Genomic DNA, 20452 nt, shown 5'->3' on the forward strand with positions numbered 1-20452 from the left:
GCTGTGAGGAGCATGAATGACTGAATAAACATGAATGAATGAGGCTGTCAGATGCAGTCAAAGTGCATGACAGTGAAAAGGCAGAGGATCAGAGAGGGACAGAGGAGAGATAACACTGATCACAAGGTCACAAACTGGCTGGGAAGGCATGTTTTCTCCAAAACAAAATCAAGAGGCATGAACACAACAAAAAGGTGATTGTTTTTTACTGCTCATTTTGTAGCCCTGAAACATTATTATTATTATCTACTTGCTTACAAGTGAGCATTAACACACCACATCAGTCAGTTAAACTGAGAAGCACAAGAATGTTTCCAGCTGTTCATATCAAATCTCGAACTCTTCAGACTCTTCAGGTGAGTCTGTGTGCATTCCCTGTGCTGTAAAATCACCCATTTCTCGAATATAATAAACACACTATAAATCATACTGGAAGAATCTTTATGTGAGCTATACTGACCCCTTCAGGCCCTAAAGTGCATCGCAGAGGGGAGCCGGGCGGCCTGTGTGTGAACCCTGAGAGTCAGAGGAGCTTTTAAAGTATTCAAGCGTGAGAGCATGTGACCGTCCGTGACCTGGCACCTCACAGACACGCAATGTCAAACTCCAGCAGTAACTTCAAGTAGTGGCTCTGAGAACTGAAAACTGAATCTTTATCAAAATCTCTTTTTTTTAATACCCTGAACATTAGATTTGTATTTTTCAAATTTTATTCCTTGCTTCATTGTGTCCACAGTGACTAAATCCCTCCTTCCTTATATATGCTTACTGTAAATTTATGACAACTACTCTACTTTAGATGTAACTTCATCCCATTTCATATATAAAAATCCTTTAAGAGCAGCATAAAGTGTGAAAGTTCATTGAATATTTTTTGTTGCAGCAGCTGTTCATGAACTCAGATTTGCTTAGTTTGTGACTCTCATGTATTACCATTAAATTTGATCATCTAGATTCGATTTATAAGACACTATAAATCCAGTCCAAGACTTTTCAAAACATCTGGGTTAAAAAAAAAAAAGAAAGTTAAATTTCCTGACTTTTCCCTAATGTTATTTCCAATATTTCATTCAATTCAATTCATATTCATTTATATTGCACCAATTCACAACAATAATATACTGTAAGATAAAGGACCCTACAGTATCCTGGAGAAAGAAACCCCCTATGATTGAACACTCGGCGACAGTGGAAAGAAAGAACTCCCTTTTAATAGGAAGAAGAACCAGGCACAGGGAGAGGCAGCCATCTGCTGCAACTGGTTTTGTGTGTGTGTGTGTGTGTGTGTGTGTGTGTGTGTGTGTGTGTGTGTGTGTGTGTGTGTGTGTGTGTGTGTGTAAGGTGGGTGGGATATTTTCATGCAGTAAAATACATCATTATTTTGCTTGTGTTGCAGGAAAAAACACAATTTTTAGCATGGCAAAATTTAGACAAGTGTTTTTGTGTGTGTGTAATAGATAGAAGCAAATTTAGTTCAAATTTACTTTTAAGAAATTTGTGGAAACACGGCGGTGTGGTGGTTAGCACTGTCACCTCACAGAAGAAGGGTCCTGGGTTCAAATCCACCAGCCAGCTGGAGACCCTCCAGTATCTGCATGTCCCTTCATCACTCTGGCTTCCTCCCACAAGCCAAAGACATGCAGGTTAGGTTAGGTTAACTGGTAATTCTACATTGGCTGTAGGTGTGAATGGTTGTCTGTCTCTCTTAGCCCTGTGAAAGACCAGTGACCTGTACAGGGTGCATCCCACCTCTCACTCCACAACAGGCTCCAGCCCCACCATGACTGTGAACTGGATAAATACAAGAAAATGGAAAAATCAATTGCTTAGCTCTGTGTAAGTATAATGGTAATACATGAGACTATTCTATATTTATGCCATTACTTATAGTTCAATCTGATGTTCTCAGTTCCTTTATTGTGATGATTATGTAGTTTTCCTGTTTCATATTTCTCTCTTAGTGCTGTTTTTACCTTCCATGTATTCTTTGAGGTTTTGTTAATCCACCTGCATCTGCTTGAGAGCACTTTGGGTTCAATTCAATTTTATTTCTATAGAGCCAAATCACAACAAGCAGTTGCCGCAAGGTATTTTATATTGTAAGGTAAAACTGCTACAATAATACAGAAGAAACCCAACAATCAAAACAACCCCCTATGAGCAAGCACTTGGTGACAGCGAGAAGGAAAAACTCCCTTTTAACAGGAAGAAACCTCCAGCAGAACCAGGCTCAGGGAGGGGCAGTCATTTGCCATGACCAGTTTGGAGTGACGGGAGGGAGACAGGACAAAAGTCATGATGTCCAATCCAGTTGTTTTTAAATGTGCTATAAAAATACAAGTGCCTTGACTACTAAGTGTACATTTACATGTTCCCAATTTGAAACAGGCTGCATCACACTAATATTTCTACCAAGCAAATCGTGAACATCACTGCTGCATAGCTACCTGAACCAAATGCCCAGACTAATATTAGCTTGGAAAAATGAGCCATTTGTATAAGAGTAAAAAAGTTAATGGATTTTAGTTGTTAGATTAAAACAGTGCAGGTTTGAAATTGTGCTCAGAAAATGGTTGAACTAATGACGTATAGTGGTGGCTCATGTAACCAGACGTTTCAAACTCTTTCTTAACTGAACGAAACATGTTCATACTTAAAAACACAAATTTCTCCATGCACACATATAAGTGGAGCAAAATCAGACCAATGTTTAGAAAGGGCTGTTTTTTTTAATCCATAGAGATCAGCCCATTGGTGAGTTCAAGAATCAGACCTTAAAAACTGTCTATTGTACTGTTCACCCCAAATAAGAAGCTCCACTAACTTTTCATCTAGCACCACCATGAGGTCGAAATTTATGATTTTTAAGTGAAATGTCAGAACAACTATTGAATTATGAATTATATATGAAATATATGCAGACATTAATGACCAATAATGAGGAAGCAACACTGACAATCCCATCCAAGAGAATCACCAGTGAGACAACCATTTACACCTACAGCCAAGCTAGAATCACCAATTAACCTGACATGCATGCCTCAGGACTGTGGAAGGAAGCTGGAGGAAAGCCCACACGTGTACAGGGAGAGAGCCACAACTAGCATCATTAATTGAACCTAGAAACCTCTTGCTATTGGTGATCCCTTAATTTTTATTCTACTAATATCATATCTGAAAGTTTCTTTGGTTTGGTTACATGTAAAGCTGAGACTATGAATAAGGCAAACATGACCTGCTACTGTGGGCATGTTTCCATACTGATGCAGCCTCACAGTGCTGCTATTTTAAACAGAAACTGCCTGTTTGCATGGTAGATTTACACTTTACTTCAGTCAGAATTATCCAAACCATCCCCTATGTTTTAATGGTGCAACCAAATTTAGTAAATTACTGTTTGAAGTTAGGATTTCAGAGCAGCTGGTGCAACCCAGTCCCATTTAATAACATTATTGCATTATCATTAGTGCTTTATTGCACCTCAAAGGTAATGGCACTGTTTTACTGTTTTGTATTAAAATATTAAAGATGAATAGTCGAGCAGAACAAAATATCCCTCATGCACAAAACTGGACTCAAACTCATCATCTGCGGAAGAGTAAAAAAAATAATTTACAGTACACAATAGTGAATATAACAATATTTTTTTTGCTAATCTACACCTGAAGAGGAGGATACACAGCAGTTTTCAAGTAGTTTGCGTTTTCTTTCACAGAGGCTCACAAATCTTTGAGTCAGTATGACAGCTGCTCCTGGTCCTCCCCATCACTCCTGCTGTCAGAGCCATCCGTTCCAAAGTACCGATCTCCAAAGTCCCCTAAAAAAACACACAACAGTGCACTCAGAGGGGGCCAGAGATCACCCCCTGAAGTCAGGCAAGGGAAATATGTAACAATAAAAGAAAATAAGATGTAATGAAAAACACAGCATGAAGAGACTGTAAAACCAATTAGCTGTGGAGGTTGGATGATTAAAAAAAATCTACAGTGAATTTCTGCTTTTGAAATAGATCTCTTTATTTTATTTGTTTTTTTACAAGCAATGGCTCAACAAGATCAATGCCATGGGTATTTTTCAAGGATGTTCAGCTGATTTTATGTCCACTTTATAATGAAACTTAACTCGCTCCCTTCCTGCTCACATCTAAATGACAACTGTGATTCTGAACTTCCAAATATGTGCTCTATTACTGTGATAGAACGAAGAATTTCAGGTCAAAAATCTACGCTTCTATAGATATTTTGAAAGTGTTATCAGTCAGATAAATAATAAATCCTACTACAATACACAAATTCTATATCTGTCTGTATGTTGGTTTCTTTGTCCACAAACTCTTCCTAGACCATCAGGAGTTGAGCAACCAAAATTGGCACGCAGGTACATCTTAGGCCCCAAAAGGTTTTTGTCCACAGTGGGTATTATGACATCCTCATGCTGTCTAGCAACCACCTAGCAATGGGCTAAAATGATCTATTTTATAGCATCTATACACATATAGCACCTTATGAAAGCATCCTATTGTTTGAATTTCATGACAACAATATCTAATTTATATCCACAAAAGTTGAATTATGCATGATATATCACGATACTATCACGTTGCCTAGCAACCACCTTCCCACGGGCTAAAATGACCCATTTTTAGCATATAAACAACATCTACCACTCCTATTTTTTCTCAGTGTGATTAAGTGTATTAGTTTGCCAACAGCACAAACAGGTCAAACAATACTGTAGCAGGGGCATGTGCTACTAATATAAATACATATGAAACTGTTCTGTTTTATCTTGTATTATGCAGCTCCAAGCTTAGCTTCTCTCAAACTATAAGCACCTGACCCACAGGAGTTCTTGAAAAGTCTGAGTTGGTAGGTAGAAATTTATGTTCTAACTGCAGATTTGGTAGAATTTTCACAACTACCAGCCTGCACAAGACTGCCTGATTTGCATTTTGCACATATTTCCTCAATGCTTGCACGTAGAATCTTGCATGTGCTTTGACCCTAGAGGCCACACTTGTTCACACATACACCTAATAGTAGTCCTCTAAATAATATTGACTGATGTCAATATTTTCCTTTTTTATTTTGACAGTATGTGGGCTTTAGAAAACAGCTGTAGTATTTGCACAGTTTTGTAGATGTTACAGAATCATACTTCATGTTTGAAGAGATAAGAGTGGGCCATCTGATGTGCATGTTATTCACTTACAATAGTGATAGAAAGAGAGGCTTGCTTCAAATCTAACATGACACAATCGCATTATTACAAATTGCTGGTACAAGAAATTAAATCTGTCAACTAGAGAAACAGATGCTTATTATCTTTTATCTGCTGCTTTTATTTGCTGCATAAAGCTAAAATCATGAACCCAACGCCTGCACACTGAAGGCGGCGTTGTAAGCTAATGAAGATTTATGAACTTCCATTAAATTTTTTATTTTTGCACGTCAGCTATAATTCAAAAGTTTTCTCCTGCTGAGAGACTCAAAAATGACAGAAAATACCCAGTTCGGGTAAAATGTGTACACAGTTAGGAATGCAGAACATCTGATTTTGCAAGACATTTAGCAAAAAGATGTATTTAAGTGCTTACCAATACCGGGAATTACATGTAAAAAATCATCCAGGCCCTTGTCCACAGCAGTGGTGATGATTTTGACCTTTGGGAAGGCATAGGCCACAGAGTGCACCCCGAGCTCTGCCATCAGCAGTGACACCAACATGATCTTATCCTCCTGCACCTCATGATCCTGCTCATCCACACACATCACAGCAACAACTGTCAGTGACTTCTTGATCGCTATTAGAAACTCAATAAATGGAAAGGATTCATTTGGGTTTTTCCTTGCAGGAATTATACTATTCAAACCTCACCAGAGGGAAAAAAAATATCTACTCAATGACCACACAGATGGGTAATAAAACACATGTGACTGCCCAAGAGGAGAGGGCGCCTACTGTTGCCTTACTGCAGAGTAATGATGTTAATTTCCACCCACCAATAGGACTCGAACTGCCATCATGGCAGCAGCGCCGGTAGAGACTGTGCTGTCCATTAGGATGACATGATCTTCACTGATGTCTTTGGGCAGACGCAGGTAATGCAGCTGGTGAGGCCAGAGAGGAGGAGACTGGTTACCATGGTTACAAAAGCAGGAAGGGTAGTTACCACGGAGACACACATCATGTGGAAGAAATTTAAAAAAAACATTTACATTTTCATCTTTTGTTTGATGTGATTTTTGAGACACACCCAGTACTGTGTGAAATCTTGAAAGTGAAACACGCACATGGATTCGATAATAAATGGCTCATGTTTTGCTACCTCTGGCTCGCCTGAGTCGAGGTTGGTCTGAATGAGGATCTTGCCGATGCGGACGTCCTTGCACACGGCCCTCAGGGCGGGCTCCATGGTCTCTCCTGCGCGCAGGATCGACACACCGGTGATCTGAGGAGACGAGGCAGTGGAGCAAGCGTGATGACAGAAACCCTGAGGACATACTCGACTGGAAGCTAACAAGACCTTGTAAAACAAGAACATCACTTACCCCTTTCCCATTGTAACTGCAGCCCTCGTACTCATGCCCCTGTGGGGTCTGAACTACACACGTCTGAAAATGCAGAAGAAGAGATGATGTTTTATTGAGCATACAACCTACAAGCAAAACCACTGACACAAAAATGTGGCAGTAAATCTGTGCATCTATTCATGTTTTTTTAAAGACATTGAGTTGTGAATGTATAAGGCTTATCTGTAGCATAAACACTATGTACAAAGCTACAGCTAGTAAGCACAGAAGCCACGCCCCCCTGATGTCAAAGTTTTTGTTTATGAAGGGTAGCCAATCAGAAGAAAGTTGGCTTAAAGGCAAGGGGAGAGGAGCTGAAATTATTTGTTTCAGTCATGAAACAAGCGATTGAGGAGCTGCATCGAGGAGTCCTCAGCCCCTTAAACATAAGGATTACTTTTAAACTGTAAAAGTCCAAAAGTCTAAGTATAAAAATCAGGAGCTGGTAATGAGCATAACAGGTCCACTTCAAGTTTGATCACATTTCTGTGCTCATTTTGTTGCAAACAAACAAAAAAAATCCCTGGTGAAATTAATTGTTATTGTTTATGTGATTAAGGAGAAGCTACTAAATTCAACTCGTTATACAAAGAAGTAAAGTCATCAGATTCTGAATGTAAGTGTGATACATGCCCTCTGGATAATATGACTAACATGTGCAAGCTAATTGTGAAGGGGTCTCTAATAAGTTACTATACTCAGTAAGTCTAACAAGTTTTATTACAAGAGTTCGCATCAAAAAGTGTTCACTTAACTTTAACACAAGTAAGTTAATTATAGGTTCAGTGAAGTGGTTTTTGGCTGCTGTTTGATAACAGACAGACAACCATGGATAAAGGTAGATGGATTAAAAAACCTACAATAGGGTTGTTTGCACTCGAATGAATCAAAGATGTAACAAAAAAAAGTTTTATTGTGACTGACCAGTACGCTTTACTGCTGTTTTGACTAAACTGAAACTGATGGCCGACTGAACTATATGTTGTTAAAATTATAGAAATACATGAATATGCAGATGAAGTGGTTTTTGCACACACTATGTAGCACATAACGCTAAGTGAATGTAAAAGACATCACTTAGCTGAAAGGGTTCACTATGGCTTATTTTGCTGTTTTAATTGATACAGTTGCTATAGAAGAAGAAGAAGAAGAAGAAGAAACAGCCTTTATTGTCCCACAGAGGGGAAATTTGGGTGTAACAGCAGCCGCAGTTATTATAAATATAAATAAAGATATAATAATTCACACTATTAAGAAAAGAATATATATAAAATCAACAAACAATATTAACCTTAATACTACTAATAATAACACTATATACAATGTACATGATGTGCCTGTGTGTTGAACCTTAACAGGCCGGACTATTTACAGTATATTATATATTATCCTACATTGTGTAGGTTATTGTGGTTTTTGTTGGGAGCAGTGATGGTTATAAAGTATGTAATGTAAAGTTGAGATGATTTTTTTTTTTATTAACACTTATGCACTGGTGTGACTACTTAAATGAATATGTGTATTGCACTGTCACACATCCAGAAAAATGAGGACAACACGGATGTGCCAAAAACCGCAGTTCCTTTAGTGACCACTTAAGGCTGGCTCCAAAAGGAAATCAATCCCCATAGACTCCCATGTTAAACTGTCCAACTTTACAGCATTAAAATGTATTTTTGGCCTCTATGGATAGCTCCCCCTCTGATAACAACTTTGAGAAGGAGGATTTTTTTTTATAACTCACACACCCGGATAACTGAGTTAGGGATGTGGCTACGCTGATTGTCAGGGAGCCTAATGGTATGTCGGTCTCATCCACAACTCTTTACTTTACTGTGTGTACTGTTAGTGACTTTTGGATCATTTTGATTGATAATCTGACTAATGTTATGAATTGTTGTGTGGTACAGACTATCCCAGAAGTTTGTACTTCAGTTTAGATGAGTGGAATTCTCATATTTCATTAATTAAACTAATTAGCTGGTATCAATGCAGTTTGCTAACCAAGCCTTTTGATCCACATGTGGTAACTTCTGACTCCAAAAAACCATGTCTATCTCCTGTACAAGTTTTTTTTTTTTTTATACACCGTTTTGCTTAAAACAGTCTAAAATAACAGTGATTACCGCAGCAAGAATGAACCAAAACAGCAAAGCTGCAGGCTGTGAAACCAAAGCTATGAATTAAAATATGAGAAACTCTGTAGATCTGGAGGGATCCAGAGGCAGGTTATGAATCTCTGTTTTTTATTTTTTTAATCACTATGAGCAACTCTTTTCATGTTAAAGTAATCATGTTGATAAAAAAATACCAAGTATGGCCATTCAATCCAAGTCCACTCACCTGAGACGGTAGAAATGTTAGAGCATGCTCTATGAGAAGTCTCATTAATCTCTTTGAGTAGAAGATAAACTCATCTCGGCTGGTTTCTTTGTTCCTGCAGCAGGGGAAATTCAAATATTTTAAACTTCAGATTGTAGGGCGGCAGGAAGGACATCATGAGCCCATCGCTACCTGATGATGGTGTGCAGACCTCTGACCTGCGGCGTACTCTCCAGCACACTGAGAGTCTGGGGCAGTGGCTGCATCTGCTGAGCAGAGGCCAGGAGTGCCCTGTGACAAAGCAGAGGTAAATCAGATCGAAAGGTTTAACTTTGTTAGTCCGACACACTATCGGAGAAAAGAGACTGAGACGGCGGAGAGTTCTCAGAGAGCAGAAGGACAGATGAGACATAGTGTGGAATTCAGAGAGTGCACAGTCTAGATATAAAATTTCCAATTAAAATAAGTGGACCAAAGTCAGAGAAGTCAAAATATGTATCAGCATACCTGACACTGAGCTCACGCTGCATAAAGGGAGGACAACGAAAGACGATAAATGAAAATAATAGGACAGAAAAAAGAATGTTTCAAAAGATAAGGCTGCTTTTCCTATTGTTATGAAATCTTGCAACATCTTACCTGGAACTCCAGAATTGTTGTAGTTTTGTATATTATGTTTTTATTTCTGTTTTACTTCATGTTAAAGTACATTTGCTAGTCTGAGTGCACTTACTGTAGTTTTCATTAGTTTCATTAGCAGTTTTTTCTACTTTGATTTAAGAAGTTCAGAATAAATATTACAATATAAACACAATACTCTGTGGAGGCAAAACTCAAAACTTTGACTCACAGATACGCGAGTTTCAGTAAACATTTCACCAGTGCTTCCTCATGCTTGCTACAATTTGACTAAAACTACAGACATTTCCTGTGTATTTTATGTCTACTACATTTTGGTAACACTTCGTAATACGGCCCACGACAAAGGCTGTAAGCACCCTGTAATACACATAATTACAGAGACTAAGGCCCTTAATTCCCTGTTACAGGGTACTTTGAGCCTTAGTCCTGGAAATTACACAGAACTTAAATTTACTTAAAATACTTGTAAGTTAAGTCACTACATAATACGACCCATGCTCCAAAAAGTACAGCTTATTTATGATTTAGGATCGAGGAAAAATTGTTGTTTTTTTTGGCTAAATTACCTGGAAATTATGCAGAACTTAAATTTACTTACAGTGTACATCCCTGTAAAATACGCGTACTTACATGTAATTACAGGGTACTTACGCACTGTGTTGCCATGTGTAAACCACTACACTATGGAACCACTACTGTGCAAATGTTTAAGTCACCCCTCATTTCTTTAAATTTTGCTTCCAAGGAGCCAGACTTGCTTGCCGTTGAGCAATAGTTCTCCAGGTTTTCTGAAGGTTTTTTTTTGGACACTGGGGTGTTGAAGCTCAGTAGGTTGAGAAGGTCACCTACTAATCGGAAGGTTGGGGGTTCGATTCCTGGCTACTCCAGTCTGCGTGACAAATCAAGATACTGACCCCCAAGTTGCTCTCCAGCCGTCGGAGTATGAATGTGTGTGTAGCTGTAGAAGGAAGTGCTTGTATGAATGGGTGTGAATGCGTGAATGAGATTTGTTGTATAAAGCGCTTTGAGTGCTCAAAGTAGAATAGAAAAATGCTATATAAGAACCAGTCCATGTACATTGGCTGCTTTTTCACTCATTTTCAGTCCAGTCCTTGTACCTGACCATTTTCAGAGGATTTTTTTGTTTGTTTGTTCATTAAGCCACTTAACACTGACCTGTGAATCATTCAAGCATAAAAAAGACACTTGTGTCCACACATAATAGACAACTTAGCAAATAACCAATTTTAAATTGTATTATTGGGCACATAGTTAGCATTATTTTTTATTTTGTTAGTAGATGAACAGATGAACAGTATCTGAAACAGGTAGAAAAGACTGAGGTTTGACACTATCAGTCATGGATTGGCCTCCCCAGAGCCTGGATCTCAACATTATTGAGGCAGTGTGGGATCATCTTGACAGAGAATGGAACAAAAGACAGACAACATTCAAAGAAGAGCTTTGAATGGATGTCTTTCAAAAAGCCTGGAGAACTATTCCTGAAGACTACTTAAAGAAATTATAAGAAAGCTTATCTAAGAGAGTTTAGGCTGTGTTGAAGAATAAAGTTGGTCATACCAAATATTGACTTTCAAGCTCATTAGAATTGCAAACTCTGTTTCTGCCTTATATCCTGTATTTCTATGTATGCTTGCACATTTCAATACATCTCTGCACCTATTCCCCATTTTCCTAGCAAACTATAAAGAATAGAGAGGTGGTTCAAGACTTTTGGGCAGTACTGTAAGATTTTAGTTAGTTTTCTTTTTTCTTTGTATTTATTGTAGGTGAGTTAACTAAAATCTATTTTCATGTTTGCTGACAAGATTTTTGAAAGTGACGGGGTTAAAAATGTGAAAGTTTGCTTGGTGTATTTTTCTTTTGAGAGACATTTATCCCACAAAGAACTGGGAGTCTGCATGTTTCAGCTTTCAGACACATGGTGGCACCATGCTCTCAAGTACACAGAGTGCTTCGGTGACTCACCTCCTCCAGCTGGCTGTGAACATGCTGGACAATCAGATCAATGGCCACCATATTCCCACCACCTTAGAGGCAACAAAAAGCACAAAGCAGCCAGAGTGAACAATATGTCCAAATGTTTTAGTTTAGGTGGTCTCTGGGAATGATGATGCCTGCATGGCTCACCTCTTGGTACAACAATATCTGCCAGCCTCATGGTTGGCTCGATGTACTGCTCAAAGGCTGGTTTCACAAACTTGTTGTACTGCTTTATTACGCCTTCAATGTCCCGTCCGCGTTCTGTGATGTCTCTGCGAAGCCGACGGACGAGCCGAATGTCTGAGTCTGTGTCCACAAAGATTTTCATATCCAGGAGCTGCAGGTGGAGAGAGCAAACATACCCGAACGGTTCAATAATGCTCACTTCAGTAAAGCAGCTGCACAAACAATTCCTGGTGATGAATAGTCTACTTCAGTCAAGAATTCTTCAAAAGAAAGGAAATAAAAGAATGCGGTGACTTACCTGAAGAAGCTCTTTGTCTGCAAACGACATAATTCCTTCAAAAATGATTACACTGGCACCGTACACATTTTTCTGCAAAAAAAGGAGGGACAACCGAGTCTTTAAAGAAGAAAGCTGCACCGTGAACAGTCGTTTCAGCTTTTATAAGATTAAGGCTGCAGTGTGCAACTTTGACAAACAGATTTTTAAAATGAAAATTTAAGTTGAAAAATACTTTCAGCTCTGAATGCTGCTGTTTTAATGCTGCCATTCTTCTTTCTGGTCTGATCTCATCTTTGAGATGATCAACACTGAGTAGTGTTAACACTAAGAGCACTAAAACCAAACTCACCCAGTCTTTCTGTCTCCTGTGTGTGGTGAAATCATACACTGGGATCTTCACACTCTTGCCCTGCTTCAGTTTTCGCAGGGTGGAAACCAGCAGCTCAAAGTCAAATGCTCCCGGATGGTCAAAGTTGTAGTCGTTCTTTGCTGCCAGGGCCTGCTCCTCAGGGGATAAAACCTAAAGGACACAATGTAATGCTAAAATTCAGAGGATGCTCCTGATGTTTGAAGATTATAAAGGAAGATTCTTTTTATCATTTAGATAAGCTTAATACCATTGCTATTTCTTGTGAAACATCAACCTCTGTGGCTAAAAATGAAGCTACGATAGTACTATAAACTGCAGTCCCTCTAATGACCACTTGAGGCTCTGAAAGTGAGTCAAATACTCGTAGACGCCAAACTTGAAATGCACAACTTGAAATAATGTTTACACCCTGGTACAAAACACAGTTTTTGTCCATCCATCCATTTACTTCCGCTTATCCTGTTCAGGGTCATGGGGGGGCTGGAGCCTATCCCAGCTGACAAAGTTTTTGTGTCTTAAGCAAATTTACCCAATGATGACAACTATACTGAAGGTGAATTTTTCAAACACAGACCCATTTATCATTTATTAAGGCCTAAAGGGGTGTGGCCACTTTGAGTAACTGTGTGTACTGATAGAGGTGGCTATAGCTGCTACCTGTCTGTAAGGCATCGCCTCAGCTTATTTCAGTCACTAAATTGGACCTCTCAATCGTTTTGATACTTTGGTATTAATGCAATTATCTGACAAAAACTAACTGTGCACTTAATTCAAATAATAGATCTTTTTCCAGTGAATACTGTAGAATCAATTAGCTGATATCTGTGCCTGTGGACGCAGATAGAGTTTAATGATGCAGCTTGCTAGCAAAGCTAGCTAATGTTGTCCAGTAACTTAGTCCTCCATGGTCACTTCTGGCTCTAAAAAAAATCAGAAGAGAAGGGAGACTTCAAAACATCCCCCATTTTGTATTAATTCACTGAAAACTTAGGATAAAGACTGGAATCAAGATGATGCGTCTTTCTGGGCTCAAAAATCCAAATTCAATAATCAGTGGCACAGAGTTAATGCTCAGTGTTCTTCCTGACGCAACCCCCTTCACCTCCTGAGTGGCTGTGGCTCAGGAGGTAGAGTGGATCATCTACCAGGTTGATGGTTCGATTCCCTGGCTCCTCTAGTCTGCATGCTGAAATATCTCCAGGCAGGATACCGAACCCCAAGTTACCCACCGATGAATCCATCGTTTAATTTATACACCAGCCAAAATATAAAATCAAGAAACATGCTCTAACTACTGTTCTTCTTTCACTGATCTTTTAAATGCTACAAGACATCAAACATAAGCAGTTTCCAACCACTGTGTATCAACAAAAGATGAAATTATACTTTCACTACACGTTCAGAGTTCTTGGCTTTCCCTCATTTTAGGACGTTAAATCAGCTAATAGTACATGCTATTTATTCACAGTATGTGAGCAATCATTCTTATGTGGTGTTGTTTTGAACATTGGGATTGGAATTAAATATTAACAGATGTTTTACTCATTTACAATATCAATATTTATTTATTAAATATATTTAACTGAGATCAAGATTTGTTTTGCATCATAGCAATAGTTAAACTCTTTCACTTAGAGAAATAAAAACAAACCCACAATGCACAAATGTCATTGGAAATGTGAGCAGACAAAGATTTAAAGTCTAATGAAGGACTGCATGTCTCTGCTCATGAGTGTGCAGCTTACAGGAAAGAAGCTGGTATGAGGAACTCTCTGTAACGATTATTTTTTACCCGACTGATCTCAGCTAAAGAAGTTAAATATATGGGTCTATGTTAACAAACACAGATCACAGATCAGTGGATGCCTTCTAGAGGGCAGTGATGACTGTGTAACTCACAGCTGGTGAGTGCCATAGCTGTCTACATTAATGAATCACATAGTACTGTGGTAGACCGTGTCCTGTGGTTTAAGAGTATTAACAACAGCATAAATAAAGGACAGGTTCATAATCCTGTGTAGACTGTGTGGTGGATTGTATAATGATTTGTTTTGGTCTGAAAAACAAGTTGGAACTTTCCATTTTTGAACAAGATGGAAGACAATCTACTGCTGAAACAAAAAACGCGATAATGCAGCACTTTTAAATTAAGCAGTGCTCCTTTCTGAAGACTTAACAAACAGCCTAACATGTTGGTTTCCTGCTGGTGCTCAGAAACTGTTATTTCTACCAAGGAATTTATGTGGATGACTCCGTTTATCTGCTTCTTAGTAGGATTACTCAAAAGATTATAAACAAATTTACCTGGAAATGTTACTACTAGTGTGGCTTGGTCCAACCTAGAAATCTGGATTTGAGAGTTCTTGGAAGAATTCTTTATCATACATATCATATGTTCACAAATACAAATCAAATTAAAAAAGAAAAACTGTGAGCTATCCTTTTTGGATCTAGCAGCTCAATTCATAAAGGCTGTGGAAGGAATTTTTAGTCTTGGTGGAGGTATGCAGCCTTACGCTCCTCTTGTTTAGTATACTAACAAGTTCTTAGAGCATATTTTATTCCAGGTATCTTCTAAACACAAATGTGACTGCATTGTTCTCTGCACTTCTTCCACTGCAGCTCTCTGCAGATTCATTTTCACTAGCGCAGCATATGAACAGTCTGTAATTTGAAGACTGTAATTTTAAGGCAAAACCACAACCTCTTATTAAGCTTCGAGTCTATGATGGAAATGCTCCTAAGATTAACAAAACATTTCCTCCCACATATGATCATTTCTTCCTGTAACAAACCTTCAGATAATCTGTAATAATTACCAAATAAATAAAGACAAATAAACACAAACACGCGTGACTCTCCCACCTTGTAGAAAGAATCCATCGACAGCAGCACAACCCACGGCACATCCAGAGCCTCAATGATCTTATTGGCCACGGTGGTCTTCCCTGAGGCGCTGCCCCCACACAACCCTGCAGATCCACACAGCATTTCAAAAACCCATTATGTGTGTTTTTCAGAGTGTGTCTAATGTTGTCTGCTGGTATGCATGTGTTCTAACGCTAAAATGTTTATGGGTATAATAAGAGAAAATAAGACATTAAGGACAGGTTCTGCAGCTGAAAGCTGCAACTTGGCAGTCCGGAGGACTAACAACATCATCAGTGAGCGTCATACCGATGACAAAGGCCTCTTTTGACTGAGCTCCGTGCTCATCATACCAGGGAGGTCGGCCAGCGGTGTAGATGGTGCGTGTGCCCGTGCGAAGCAGAGGAGGCTCTGTTTTACTCAGCGAGGTAGCGCTCTTCCTGCGAGGGGCCCCGGCTGGGGGCAGAAGGCGGTCCAACGAGTCCTCCCCGCTCCCACTGTAAAAACAGCAAACAGCAGGGCAGGTCACAGCCTGAACAAGCGATCCGTGGAAGAAACACAAGAGAAACTGTCAGATCTGCTTTTCTAGCCTGACGGAGTTCTTCTATCAAATGATATGTTCTGCATTCTAAGACTTATAACGCAAATATATATTTATTTTGAAAAGTAAAAGTCTTACTATGCATTACTAGACATTAAGTTGAAATCTGCATGCTGCTGCGGGCATTTTAGCAGCTTTGGGGTTAATCTCAATGCACTAAGTCTAAAGTATGCGAACACAATGATAACACTAACATGACTAATAAGTATGATATTTATTGCGCTTACCATCTTAGGAGTTAGCATTTGCTAATTCATACTAAACACAGAGGTCAGCTGAATCTTATGGCGATGTTCTGGTTTGGCCATAAACCACAGAGCTGGACAAATAGTTTTGAAACTTTTGGTTTCAAGTTAAATGTCAGAGGAATAATTTTTAATAGTTCATGACATGAAAGTATTGATCAATTTTCATGGCATTAGATCAAATAGTAGTTGAGATTTTTGACTACAAATCAAAAATGTTCACGCTAGAGGAGATCTCATCAGAGATACAGTGAGAGACATAATTATTTGAGCCTCTGCTGAATTTGTAAGTTTGCTCACTTACAAAGAAATGAACAGTCTCTAATTTTTATAGTAGCTTCATTTTAATGGAGACAGAATATCAACCAAAAATCCAGACAGAAACACATTGCATAAAAGTTATGAAGTGATTTGCATGTCATTGAGTAAATGGGAATATCTTTTAGAAGAATGGTGTTTCCCCGTGGAGGTCAGAGACTTCAGGAATTAAAGTCAAGGAGGACTGAAGCTGTTCTAGTATAGTGTGGTATGAGAATACTTTATTAAGATACAGACATGTTGGTTTATCCTTAATTTGTCACCCTGTAAGTGTATATATGATGGAATTTTTTCCACTATTGTTTTGCATTTTACAAATAAAGAAATAAACTTATGCAGACAGCAGATTTGTCCATAGTGAATGCTGGTCCAGGTCCACCTCAGCCAGCTATGAGTTTGAAATGTTAACACTGCAGTGCACTCAAGACAAGTCAAAGGTTTGCGTGAATGTGTGCGTGAATGGGTGACTGCAGCTTGTAGTATAACAGCATTGTGAGTGCAGTAGAGTGGTGCTATACTATAGTTACTATAACTGTGCTATAAACACTTGCAGGGACTATTTCTCTGCACTATTTTAACTTCTGATACTGCATCCACAAAACAAAAGCTTTAAGCTGCAGTACTGGGATATAGAATCTGAATATTTCTCTACCTCTGCCTACAATGTGTTAATAATACTGTATGGTCCTTTTACAGGTACACCGCAGCTTAGAGAACAATGATTAAGATTAGACTCACAGCACTGTTCACTATGGAAGATACAAACGTCAGCTTAGCTTTTGCGTCACGCTCTCCGAGGACACTTTTTTAGACTGCTACACTCCCACTGGCAGTAATTAGAAATTAAATCAGTACCCTGCTTGTTTTCTAGGTGATGCACTACTACAGCTCACGCATACAAAATGGGACAAATCTTGAATGGAAGTGAAGACTAATGAGTGTTTTGCATATTCAGCCAATGTAGTTATAAGTCATTCATTAATAACACACTGCAAGCAACCCAAATGAAGCCGGCTCTCACACCAAAATCCCTGCAAACTAACCCAGATTCTGCACTTCCTCTGACCTGTCAACAACCCCTGATTGCAGACTATTTATAGCACTCACATATGTATCCACAGTGTGTATCTGTGAGCTTTGTTAGGGGAAAACTGGCAGGCGCCTGTGCTGAGAGAAAACAACAGCAGAAACATTGCAGTCAGCCAGATCTTACCTGCGGTCAGACCTCAGTGACCAACAACCGGAGATTCTGGCTCCTGTGCAGTCCAGCAGAGTCAAATCTGCTTGGGACGACAACCTGTTACCCTCCAGCTCACCCGTCACTCTAGCAACCTCCCCAAAAACAACAAGAAGCGGCCCTCGAGCACTGACCAAGGCCGTGAACGTGTTAATTAAAGGTCTATTTCTAGTCTGTTTTCACTCTGTCCATTCACACATCTGTGGCGCCTTAATCATCTGAAAAATCTGCTCTTTTCTCCATGCCTTTCTTTCTCTCTTTCTCTCTGCGAGTGAGTGAGTGACGGAGTCTAAGAGGATCACTGTAACACTGACAGCAAAGAGCTGCTTGGCTGGTATTAATAGAGCCGCCTGCAAATAAAAAGAGGCCAGGATTGGACGGCGTCTGTTGATCCTTCCTCTCAGATCACAGACCTGACCCATAGAAACACTACAAAGCCAAATGGGGGATTACGGTTTATTGTAATACCTATCAAATTGTAAAAAGGTGTCTGTCACAGTCCTTACAGAGGCAGTTCGGCTGACCAACATCCCAAAAGTCAAAGATATTCAGTTTACAAAGACAGAAAAATGAAAATAGTAGAAATCCTATGTCATGGTCTCAGGGTTTGTGAGTTGCTTCAGAGTTTTTGGATTCTTGTTTTTCATTTATTATTTTCTGTTTGGCTTCACTGCTTTAATGCTCAAGATTTTTGACCATTGTCGGGTTCCTGTTTCGACTTCTTCATTATTCTTGTATTGAGGCTTTGGTTGCTGTCGTTATTTGATTATTATTCCAATAATAAGTTTCAGTCTTTCTTTGATTCATTCCATCAGTGTTTGCCTGTCTGTTCTGCTCCTCTGTCTGTTATCATGTCTAGTGTATTATTATTTTTTTTAAATATTGATTTAATATATAACTTTAATTTCCTTTAATTTGATATAACTGTAATTTCCCTGTACTCTAGTTAATGCCCGTGCTTTTATGATTTATAGATAAATAAATTTGACTTGGCTCATAAAATTATTCATTATTTTATAGACCTATTCATCATCTAACTGTTTAGTTTTAGGTCTTATTTTTGTGCTTATTAAAGGCTGAGCTGGAGACATTTGTATAACTCATTTCAGCAGAAGATTGTTGCCCAGATATATCGACTGATAGTAGCTTGTTGATTAAAATTAGGAAATCTGAGAAAAAGATAGCAATCACAATTTAAAACAGGTCAGTTCTATTTTATAATGATCAATTTGTTTCATTAGCAGAGCAAGAGGGCTAACTAAACAAATAAGCACACACACACACACACACACACACACACACACACACACACACACACACACACACACACACACACACACACACACACACACACACACAAAGATCAGGTTTGCACAAGTTTGTAATTTGCAATTGCTGTCATGAATGTCTATGAATCCTGAGAGCAGATTTTTACCAAATGTTAATTTTTAATTAGTCAGATGGTCCATTTAAAAAATTTCTCTTCCTTGAGTTAAAGTATTTTTTGAGAATACTCTGTTATGAGCATAAACCTGGAATTTAAAACTGTAGCTGTGGGATGGCTCTACAGCACCACAAAGCCTACATTACACAGGTGTAGTGTTAATGTTGTCAAGGAGGCCGTAATTGAGTAGTTTAATCATTATATTAAACAAAAATGATTTTATGTGTAAACTCTAAAATAAAGCTGAAAATTGGAGTAAACAAAAATTTCTGTCTAGTGGTGCAGAAAGAAAAAGTAGCATGACACAGAGTCTTGAAGTACAAAACCTCAAAACTACTTGGGCCTATTCTATTCAAGTACTTTATAAACTATACATTTTAAATACAATTAATAAGGAATCACTGTAATTCTATTTTTGATCCTTGTTATTTATTGTAATTTCTGTTATGTTCTGCCACAAAGAATAAAGGCACAGTCTGAAGGTAAAACGGAGTCCAACCCACAACTAGCAATGTGTACAAGAGAAAAAAACAAAAGGCTGGTGAGTGTATATTATTTTGCAGATTAAGCTTTGTATATGATGTTATATATTATTAACAGGCAAAAATAAGTCTAACTAAGCTCCACCTTAAACTTCTCCAACAGTAATCCACCTGTGTCAGAGAATAAAAAATAATGAGGTATTATTCCTTCATGTATTTTTGTAATAAAACTTTAAATGTAGTTTTTATTATTATTGCAGACTTAACTCGTGATTTCTCATCAGAGACTGTGACGCACGACTGTGTCAATATGCAGCTCACCTACTCCTGAAGCGCTCCGTGTTTCAACACATTTGATGCACCTTCTTCCACCATCATCATGCTACTGTTTGGTTTATGAATGCGTACTAGTAGAGAAAGGTTTTAACTGAATGGCGTTAAGCAGCCTGGCCTGTAAATACATTCTTGCTCTGTTTGGAGGAGGAGGAAGGGGCGTCAGTGTGGTTAGCGTTACGTTACAGGACGAAGACGCTGCTGCGGACTATTTAAATTTTTAAAAACTGCTTTAATTTTTTGAGGATAAAGAATTCAAGCACAGGTAAAAATACTGATAGTATCATGTACCTGTCCGAGCGGGACTTCATTATTTTACCGCACTCCACCTCCGCTGGGTTCCTGCGACCTCGGAGCCGGCAGCGGCTGGTTAAAGCCATGGATGGTTTCTTCGTAACCGTGCTGCGGGATTGTGGGTAATGTAGTATCTTATACACAAGTGAAACTCACACCATTCAGAGCTATCAATAGAACCTAATGACTCACTAGCAAAAAAAAAAGGACTAAAATTTTTTATTTATTAATTTTTTTCACGTTAAAAAACTTTG

The 20452-nt window shown here is 38.7% G+C and overlaps 1 protein-coding gene across 1 annotated transcript; it reads right to left on the minus strand.

The window, feature by feature from the left end:
- Nucleotides 1-189: 189 nt before the first annotated feature.
- Nucleotides 190-20304, minus strand: uckl1a (uridine-cytidine kinase 1-like 1a). Its single transcript, XM_030733620.1, has 15 exons — nucleotides 20196-20304; nucleotides 15554-15741; nucleotides 15242-15348; nucleotides 12356-12526; nucleotides 12025-12096; nucleotides 11688-11877; nucleotides 11526-11587; nucleotides 9402-9418; nucleotides 9087-9185; nucleotides 8916-9009; nucleotides 6552-6614; nucleotides 6329-6451; nucleotides 6003-6110; nucleotides 5597-5753; nucleotides 190-3817 (listed from the first exon to the last, which is right to left on the minus strand). The coding sequence occupies exons 1-15, from the start codon at nucleotides 20282-20284 to the stop codon at nucleotides 3735-3737; spliced, it is 1623 nt and encodes a 540-aa protein (XP_030589480.1). The 5' UTR covers nucleotides 20285-20304; the 3' UTR covers nucleotides 190-3734.
- Between the last annotated feature and the right edge of the window lie 148 nt (nucleotides 20305-20452).

This window comes from Archocentrus centrarchus, chromosome 7, assembly GCF_007364275.1.
Source record: "Archocentrus centrarchus isolate MPI-CPG fArcCen1 chromosome 7, fArcCen1, whole genome shotgun sequence".
NCBI classification, from domain to species: Eukaryota; Metazoa; Chordata; class Actinopteri; order Cichliformes; family Cichlidae; genus Archocentrus; species Archocentrus centrarchus.